The sequence below is a fragment of the Salvelinus sp. IW2-2015 genome, linkage group LG6.1, assembly GCF_002910315.2.
Source record: "Salvelinus sp. IW2-2015 linkage group LG6.1, ASM291031v2, whole genome shotgun sequence".
Classification (NCBI taxonomy): Eukaryota; Metazoa; Chordata; class Actinopteri; order Salmoniformes; family Salmonidae; genus Salvelinus; species Salvelinus sp. IW2-2015.
Window position 1 is genome coordinate 18,890,953 of NC_036845.1, and position 9,942 is coordinate 18,900,894.

Sequence of the window (9,942 nt, forward strand, 5' to 3'; positions counted from 1 at the left end):
ATTTAGCAATATTAAAAGCAGTCGCCTCCAGAGTCTCTGCATTTGAAGTGGTGAATCAAATCTCATTTGGCTCCTCTGATCGCTCAGCATTCCTTTAGTATTGCCTTGAATCATTTAGAGAAATCCCTTTTAGGTCTCGTCCAGACGTCGGGCTTTCCAGCCCTCCCTCTCTGGCTTTTACCAGACGTCGCGTTGTGAGGGGAGAATGGTCGATTGCATAACGCCAGGCGAGACCTGATCGTTCCTGGCCTTAACACAAAATTCAATCATTCTCAGCATTCTCCAATCCCACATCGGCCCGTTAAAGAGCAGCGGGAGCTAGGATTTCCCCTCATATGTTTTCAATTCAAATTAGGATCACAACGTATGCTGTACGCATAATCAAASGGAGCCAAGAGAGGGAAACGGACAGTGTGAGATTTGGGTCAAGAGGGAGAGACTGAGCGAGAAAATTGGTTCGAGAGACAATAGGAGAGAGAGAGAGATAGAACGAGAGAGAGATGGCCATTGCTACTCCAATGACGGTTTCACCAAAGCACCCACCTTCMCGTAGGTCAGGCAGTCCACCTGCATTTCAGTTTGCACATTCACAGAAGCAATAGCGTTCACGGAAGAAGCATCCTAATTGGCCAGGGCTCTCTCAACAAAGAGGATAAATCAAAGATATCCCTGCATATATTACTCAGCACCTAAAGTTCTCTGACCTCTGTTATTGATGGGCCCCTGCACACTTAAACCATTAAAGCCACAAATAGACATAAGAGCATATGTATGATATGAGACAACAGGAGATGAYGAATCCACTGGGKCCTGAATCAGGCTATGACTTTGCTCCTCGGTGCTCTCTATCTTTAGGGTCTGTAGAGAAAAGGAGCACACACCTGCACCCATCAACTGCTCTCACTAAGTTACTGTGAGTGGGTGAGATTCAGGAAATGATCGAGACATGACTCTTAGTGGCATGGGGCAATACTCAAGAGACATGCACAACTCCTACGGTACTTTGCGAAATTTCAGGATGCATTCAAAGAGCAGACGGAAGGGCAAATAGAAAATGACTAACGTAAAAAAGAAAAATGTGATACAGTGATATTTATAAAATGATCTTGAATATGGCCTTATTATAAAAGGGCTATATTCATGGTAACATTAATGTGTGTAAATGTGTTATGTATATCAATACATTTAAATCCTAAACCATACTGTAAATCTACACTGATAATCTAGCTACTGTACATGACTCAAAATTTAAATAAATAACAGAAACATGCCTACACAAAATGAACTATACACGCTTGCTTAAGAAAGCAGTGTGAAGGWAGAAAAATACATTTKAAAAAGTTGTATTCATAGCTAAATACTTTTCCATTAGATCTTGCAGTCAGATTGAAGGCATATGTGATRTCCATAGGTCTGAGCTACATGCCAGGATGTGGACCCCTGCTCTGTTCAGATCTCACACTCAGCTTGTGTTACCATTATCCTAGCCTGACACCTACTGGTCAAATTCTGGAAGCGAAGGTTTGAAGTATGATTAGGATTACAGTGATGCTTTATAACCATGCTAGTGATAWATAAACTACAGAAAGTTGATAATGAGGTCAGCAATTAATAGAGAAATACAAAACATATATATATAYACACATTTTAATTGACTTGAGCAATACATAATGACAGTYCATTACATTATAACTGCAGTAAGGTCGTATACAAAGCATGTAAGACAAATTTTGGTTTTGAAAAAAAATACATAAAACATAGACGTGTAAAGAATAAACATAAATTACCTTTTGGTTGACATTTGCAGTRCTAGAAACTCCAAAATGAAGGCACTGTTTTGTCCCAGTAACATCTTCCAACCATCACTTTTATAACACTATACTTATTTACCCTTCATGTAAAACAAGGCATTCATCTTCTTTTAAAGAAGAATTGTAGAAAGCTTAGCAATAAAATATTAGCATCTTTGTGGTCTTTGTAACAATAAAAGTTGGCCTCCCACACTTTACAGATTTCAGGTCTTAAATTTGAGCCAGTTTGCAACAGCAGGAAAATAATCCTGTAGCATCAGGAAATGTGAATTATTATGTGGATTATAATGCATGGGAATTTTCATAGGGAATGAAACATTTTTCGCAAGGGAAAATTAAAGTCTGAAATGTCAAAGTGGAAATTGCAAACTTCAGTAGCCTTTTTAAACCTCAAATACACTACACGTTTTAAAGCTCCTGCAATGCAGAAAAAGCTATCTTGCAACAAGGTGATCAAATTAAGACCGTATGTTTTTAAACTTTTTTCAACGGAAAACAAACACAAACGGTTTGGTGCCATTTAGTTTCTAATCTGAGAATGTGCTTCAAAGAGATCCTTCCGGAACCATAGGGAGATATGTAATTGCTTTGGCGACAGACTAGATACGTCAAAATCMGTTTAAAGAGGCAAACTCGCATGATGAAATATACATTTCCAGTGTCAACCATTTTTGTTTTCTACAGTGAGTTTCAACAGTAAGCCACAGCTTGATCCCTACTTTGTGCACATGGTGTTACAAGGGTCCCCTGATTTGAAGAGTCCATAGACACTGACCAAGGGAAACATGGACAAGGCACCTAGCATGGAACCAAGCTGTACTACTGCTCCACACCACACGAGGGCGCTGTGGCCCTCATCCCGAAGGATCACCCCAATGATCACCTTCACATAGGAGAGGGTCAGGACAAACAACATCCAGGCTATGACCTACAACAGAGAGTAGATAGACATTACAAACAAAAATACTAGCATTGTGTCAATATTCACAGTACATTAGAGGATCATTAACTGCATACTGAATAGCATGGACATGAGTTTGATTGTTTACTGTTGTTTAGGAAGCCTTTGTTTGACCTCAATCAAATTGAAGTAATGTTGTGTTCAGATGTTATCAGCAATCTTGCAACGTAACACATGTATTTTCTCTATTTCATGACGTAATAACAGAAAGAGCCTTACTATGAGTGCGGTTCCTGAGGCGCTGTGGACCAGTAGAGGACAGGGGCTCAGTGCAGCCATGGCCATGATGTAAGTACCAAACCCTGTCCCAACTATTGTCAGAAGCCCAATCAGCACCAACGACCTGAAAAAAGAACAAGGAAGAGCTAGAAGGTGAGTTGAGGAAATGGGTTGGAAAACTCAAGGTGTTTGGATTACTTAAATGATCCGTTGAAGTACTGTATGTTTTAGGATGAGACAGTACAATGTTATTTAATGCTGTTTATTCTGTATTTTGTTAGAGAAGTCAACTTGATTCAGTGACTGCCAGTCATTCTATTCCAGCCATTACAATGACTCCACCCCATGTCTACCTTCAACAGCCTTCACTGGTGACTGCATAGATCTGAGAGTCTATGTTCAGTAAATGATTAATCAGTCAGTTATGCTAATCAAGAGTTGGGTTTACCTTAAGGGCAGGAACATGGCGATGAAGCAGGCCACGGGGTTGGCCACGGCTGCCATGGTGGCCGCCAGATGGTAGGCCTGGTTCCCGTAGGGCAGACAGGAGTAAGACTGCACTGAGGGCAGCACTGCATTGGTCAGGGCATTGACCCAGGCCAGAACCACAAAGATGAACGTCACCTCCAGCCCACTGTAGAAGCCTGTCCCAAAGGTGCTCTGCCGGGCTCTCCGGTGGCCATCCGGAGAGTTGATCATGGGCTTCTCCTCTTGAGGTCTGTGAGACAGGGACAGGGCTTGGTCACTCTTCTCTGCCAGGCCTCTGTTGAAGTAGTGCTCGCGCTTCCTCTCCCTGGCCACGGCCGGGTGGTGGTTGAGCAAGAGGAAGGCGGCCAGACACACCACCATCATGGCACTGAGGAAGAGGAAGAAGACCTGGGCCGAGAAGTTAGCGGGCTGGTATTGAGCCTGGAGCGCTCCACTGGCCTCTACCGTGGAGTTAATACCTAAGGTCCCATTGGCTAAGCTAGCCACTGTAGCATTCCGACAGTGAACCACCCCCACCCCCTGCACCAGAGCCACTACGGCAGGCACCAAGCCACTAACGCCCTCCCCTACAAAGTACGTAGTGAGGTACTGGGGCCCGAGGCGCATCATGAAGGGCAGGAAGGTGACYGAGGAGGTGCAGTCYACCACAGAGAGTAGGAARCAGAGCACTAGGAGGGGGACACTATGCGTAGCGCCCGCTAGGGGCACCGTGTGCTTCCAAAAGAAGGCCAGGAGGAAGGTGGCGACCACGCCCAGGCCCACTATGGAGTAGATGACGGGCCGCTCGTCCAGCTTGCCCGGGCGGAAGCGGTGCATGAGGGTGACGAAAAGGGGCCCCACGTTGGCCATCTGGATGAGCACAGTGAGGTAAGAGGGCAGGTACCAACCCTCTGGGATTTCGGGAACGATAAGGGGCAGTTCCACCCACATCCCGTTGATGGCCACCCAGGAGCCCATGCCAAAGAGGCATGCCAGCACGTGGGTTAGGAGAGTCATGGTGAAGGGCAGGGGCACAGCCAGTAAACAACTTGCATAAAGGACCTGAAACACACAAACAATGCACAATTTCATGATTAAAATGCAACAACATACGTTGCCATAATACTGATCATGTACTGATATTTTATTAGGATTTTTTGGAGGGGGGCTATAAATCAGCTTTAATATTGCAGATAGATTGTAGCTTCCATCAATGCAATTGTCTGCATCACTTCCAATCCCACATATATTTTCTTGCAAATATATACATACACACACATATATAAATACATGCATACATATCTTTAAAAAATATATATTTCCTTTATTACCCTCCAACCCAACCATCCCTCCCCCATTTGGAGCAAACTAGTGAACAACATGAACTGATATTTGTTGGGGTGCTGAAAGGCATAATTACCAAACACTATTCATTGTACCAGAACACAGAACTAAATYAAAATACCCATTCTCAGCTCTGCAACATCATCACAATGACAACATTATATGAACCCATTTCCGTAGTTCCCTTGGTTCTCCTCAAGGTTAGCCTATGTGTAAGTGTTGGTGGGGGTATCCTCTCACCCACGTTGTCATTGGTTACAAAAGCCAGCCTGTCTGCTACACAGTATGTGACCATAAGACTCAGACTCAGCAGCCTTCCCTCCCCCCGTCCCCCCGAATGTTGAGTCTGGCACAGAGTACCTGACCTTTCACACACAAACTCACTAGTCTCGGGAACAGCCCCATACACACAGGCTGAACCTACAGTTCATCCCTTTCTGTGCAAGTACAACATGGTAAGAGGGTGTTACTGTGACTTCTGCTGATTCATAGTTGCCTGTAATTCAACGTCTGTAACTGAATAGTTGATGAGTCACCTCACTCAGTGTCTGAACGGAGAGAAACACGGTTCTTATTTACATACATACGGACACACACACACACACACACACACACACACACACACACACACTTAAGAGTTTACAGAACTACTGTATATGCTCACAGTAACTCAGTTCCTCTCTTCCTGGTTCTTCTTCAGCTTGAATCCATCCTACACGGAAGACATAATAATTCCATCTGCTCCACACTGTAGCTGAGACAATTCGTTAAGTAGGCAACATGGGATGTGAGTGATGAGGAAATAGTCAAACCAATAATACTATTGGTTAGACCATTTCTCTATCCCATGTTGCCTAATTAACAAACTGGCTCAGCTTCAGTGTAGAGCAGATGGATTTAGAGGCTTGTGGAATTATTTTCTAATTCCCCTTAGACTCAGACGAGTGATAATCTTACCTTGTGATGGAGTGGGACTGCCTATTATATCTCCTTCTCTCTTGGGTAACTTCTCACTCCACTGTGATCAGAGCATTATTCCATCAGCCGGCAGGTGTGTACATTCAGTTCATATTCCCTCCCCCCTCTTTATCGCTCTTACATACACACACACACTCACGACTTCCGTGTATCCCATTCAATTGACAGAACAGGAAGTACACAGGCCCCTCTTGTCTATGACGCCGTAATCCGCCGGATTTAAAGGAGCCTCGTTCGAAAAATAAATTTGCCATGTGCTCTGCAGCTCTGCCTCCCTGCAGCCCCGAGAGCACTAGAGCAAGTTGCAGTAGCGGCAGGGGGAGGGGTCAACTACTGTACCCTCCCCCTCTCCTTCACCCCTAGAAAATATGCCCATGGCTCTGCCCCTCTAAACATAAAACGTTGGCTGTAGCGTGAGATAAAGAGGGAGAGCGAGAGAGAGCGAGAGAGAGAGTTAGAGAGAGAGAGTTAGAGAGAGAGAGAGAGGTAGAGGCAGCTGCCAAGTACTCTACTACACACCAGTCACAGGAAGCTGTGTATTTATAACAGAATGTCAGAGGGCAGTTCCTACTACTCCAGWTTGGTTTTAGGAGACTGTAACCTGAGACGTGACACTACTAACAGTGTCACTGCTCCTAGTTTCCAGTACAGGTTTCCTTTTGCACTGACCTAAAAGGCTGATGATGAAACAAGTTGTTACTGTGCCCCCGAGTAACCTACTCAAAGGGAATGCAGTATATGCTACTTTGACCACTTAGTGTATCTGTAATGTCTATGACATTACTGACAACACACCCAAAACACATGAAAAGCAGGCTTGACTTGTTTGCTCAGTCTTCTTCCTGTCCCACAGTCCCATATTCTCAGCACGTCTCTCCAACAGCCTTGAATCCTTGGAGAGTCATTAAATGTGTTTATTATCTATGTTCTACCCTCTAGTAGGRTGCCTATAGATGTTGTCACAATCATATTGCGCTGTTGATCTTTTCTAATTGTTCATTTGACATGACACGATTTTGGCCGGGGTTCAAGCCATAACCGGATTACAGCGCGCTTGACATTTAGAGGTAATTTCCAATCGAGTTGGCACCTTGCAGCGTTTACCTGGAATGTTGTCGACAATCCTTTGTTTGGAGTACATCATGCCTCTAACCTTTTCTCACATAGGGATTCAGTCAGCTAACATTTTCTTTMGTTTGCTCTGGTCTAATGATTGTCTCCTGATTCAGATGRATGTTGGGCTAATTGGATCCAACACTGCATTGTGTAGCTGGAGCACATGAACCAGTCTAATGAGAAAAARTTACCCATGTTAGCGTACAATTTAAACCATGCAATAACAAAAACTCCGCAATCCTAAAGGATTATTACCTAATTGTTTTTCTATTTTCCCCTAAGAGAAACAGCAGGTGTTTCCTCAAGCTCTTACAACTTGCTTTGTTTTTGCCAAAAACCDGATGGATGCAGCCTAGTGAACATATGTTTCTTCACAGTGAAGAATTGGCTGTGAAGTGCAYTTTCGGCAAAATACATACATTTRTAAAATCACACGTCACTGTGGMAAACTCTGTTTTATGAAACAAGTATTTGAACTATGCCATTTTTGTTTAACCGTTCACAACAAATCTTCAGTAGAAATCAACAAAAATATTAAGTAGGCCTATGGTACTACTTAAACGCTATTGAATATACGGTACATTTTGCAAGTAGACCAGCAGATGGTGCTAAAAGCATCTGATTTCGTTTTTGTCCTTCACCTCTTATGAAAGGTACCCCAGACAGTTATACAAGAGAAAGACAAAGTGATATGAGGACTGATGAGAAAGTACATTAATCTCCATTTGACATTAAACATGCAATGCAATGGCAATTGCATTTCAACTACCCCATGTATTTCAAGGAAAAGCTCTAACATCATCCACACTGTATTTCACGCATTTCAATTYGTTTGGTATTGTACAGCTGTRACCAATCTCCAGMCATTATTTCTACTTTACATTMATAATCATTGTGACAAAAAGACCATTCCTATTTTTCTTCCTTGTGCAACCCTGGCAAAGTTTCAGTATGTTGTTGACTGTAAAATATGACATGGAATTAATTGCAATCAAGTTAGTTTCACACAGATTACTTGCTAGAAGAAGAAAAACTAAAGAACATCAAACTTCATATTGGATATACTGTACTGTACCACTAATTGCTAGAAAAGGGGGTATACAACTTAACGTGAATTGACATTTTAAATCCTATGAGGTATATCGTCTTAGGTAAGATGTACAGTACGGTAAAGTAAGAAAAATACAAAGTGCCTCAATTATCTTTGAAGAGACCTGATCAACTTGTTGCATCTCTCAATCCAAAATGTCATATCATTTCTTTTCTAAATACAGTCAAATATGCTTCTGTTAGTCCATCCCAATTACCGTGTAAACTTGATAAATGATAGTTAGGCACACCTGAAAAGTAATTGTCATGTGTCAAATAAAATCTATAAAAAAGACAGTAAAATAAAAGTGATGATTTTATAACTCATTAAGCAACCAGGAAAAACACCACCCCATTKAAATATCTATACCAGTGATCCTYAACCTCAGATGGCCATGTAACATGATGGTATTCAACCCCTAACTAAACTCTTCTCAAAACATGATATAGTAGTTCTTCATCTACTAATGACACATTTACAATCCTGACCGAAACACCTGACAGCGCCTACCTGACTCTGTAAGCTTCCTCTCAGTCAGACAGAGTTGGATGCAGTTGATGGATGTTGGCTGCCGGTGTTTGAGTCCCACAGCGCAATGTGATGGTCCTCTGACAGAGTATGTGTGTGTGAGGYTGCAGTGATGATACGCTACGCTCTGGAGCGACCTTGTGCAGGTTGCTGATGTGTCTGTCTGTTAAATAACAGTGGGATGGTGCTGTGTGTGTATAACTACTGTACCAGACTATCACGTGACTCGGGGGGGGGGGGGGCTTCGCTGCACTTTGGTTCACAGGGGTCCAGTCAGGGAGCCAATGTCCTGGGCTACAGAGGCTGGAGAGGGGGAGAGGAGCTGGGCGGCTGTGGAAGTGAGGTAGGGTGGGGTAGTAGGGTTGTGACCTCCCTGCTGGTTGGAAGGGTGGGTGTGTAGCCCAGTTTAGCCAACCATACGACAGCTTCGGACAGCAGCTTGTGATTTTTGACTTCAGAGGGGGGGGGGGCTGCACGGTAGCTTTTGTTCAGCATAAATTCCATGATGTCAAATGAATGGACCTGATTGGCCTGGAGCTTGATTAGATGGGAGTTGATTTGAGTGCAGAGAACGAGCACCCCTCCACCTTCTATCTCAACCCCCCTCCTCTACTCAATTAAGGCCAGATATTTATTTTCCTGAAAATGTCCTCAAATTATTTTCATCCTGATTGGATGCTTATTCATTACAACTTGAGCATGCTTACAGTACAGTAGATGCAGTTTACTGAGTATCTGTCATCTGAACGTGCTACCGAAGACAAAACATTTCTAACAATCTTTAACACCCACACTACCAAGCTTATCACATTTTTGGTGCTGGGAGTTACTGAGCCCAAAATCAACATGGTAGAAAACATAAATAATAATCCTACACAGATCCTTTACCTCTGCACATTTGTTGTAAGCATTCTTTGTCACATTTATGTTTCACAAGATTTTAATGCAGGGCGTATACTTTTAATTGTTTTCTGCTGATAAAGTCCTGGAGTTACGAAAACATATTGTTTATTATTTTTGACGTTTTTAGCATGCATTTTTAGCAAATTTAAGCTGCTCCGAATACCACAAACTCATTTTTTTTTTTTACGAATAAACAAAACAACTCCCTGATTGTTCCCTGAGCCCTCCCCATCCCTCCCACATAACCTCCCACATAGCCACCCATCTCCACCTCTGCCCACCCGCCACTCTTGCTTAACCTATCCTATCATGCAGGGCTTCTACTTTTTGTCTGATAAAGTTCTAGAGTTACGAAAACATTTTCTCAGGTTGACTTTTTGTAATCCAGGATGGTTTGTCAGATTCATGCGCCCCATAGCCATGGGATTAAGGTGAATGTCAGGCAGTGGTTGGCTGTGAATCGTGAACCATCCTCAGTAACACAGTTCATCGGTCTCTCATTAAGTTAGCTCTTTCCTGTCTTT

The 9,942-nt window shown here is 43.0% G+C and overlaps 1 protein-coding gene across 3 annotated transcripts; it reads right to left on the reverse strand.

Annotated features, from left to right (window-relative positions):
* Nucleotides 1-1,999: 1,999 nt before the first annotated feature.
* On the reverse strand, nucleotides 2,000-8,588 carry LOC111965267 (riboflavin transporter 2). 3 transcript variants are annotated; one of them, XM_023989349.2, is made up of 5 exons: nucleotides 5,761-5,842; nucleotides 5,468-5,515; nucleotides 3,440-4,521; nucleotides 2,992-3,115; nucleotides 2,000-2,739 (listed from the first exon to the last, which is right to left on the reverse strand). In XM_023989349.2, the coding sequence occupies exons 3-5, from the start codon at nucleotides 4,474-4,476 to the stop codon at nucleotides 2,527-2,529; spliced, it is 1,374 nt and encodes a 457-aa protein (XP_023845117.1). In that variant the 5' UTR covers nucleotides 4,477-4,521; nucleotides 5,468-5,515; nucleotides 5,761-5,842; the 3' UTR covers nucleotides 2,000-2,526. The 3 variants fall into 3 exon arrangements, with proteins under 3 accessions (XP_023845117.1, XP_023845116.1, XP_023845115.1); XM_023989348.2 differs by lacking the exons at nucleotides 5,468-5,515; nucleotides 5,761-5,842 and adding an exon at nucleotides 8,498-8,588; XM_023989347.2 differs by lacking the exon at nucleotides 5,468-5,515 and having other exon boundaries at nucleotides 5,761-5,911.
* Nucleotides 8,589-9,942: the final 1,354 nt, after the last annotated feature.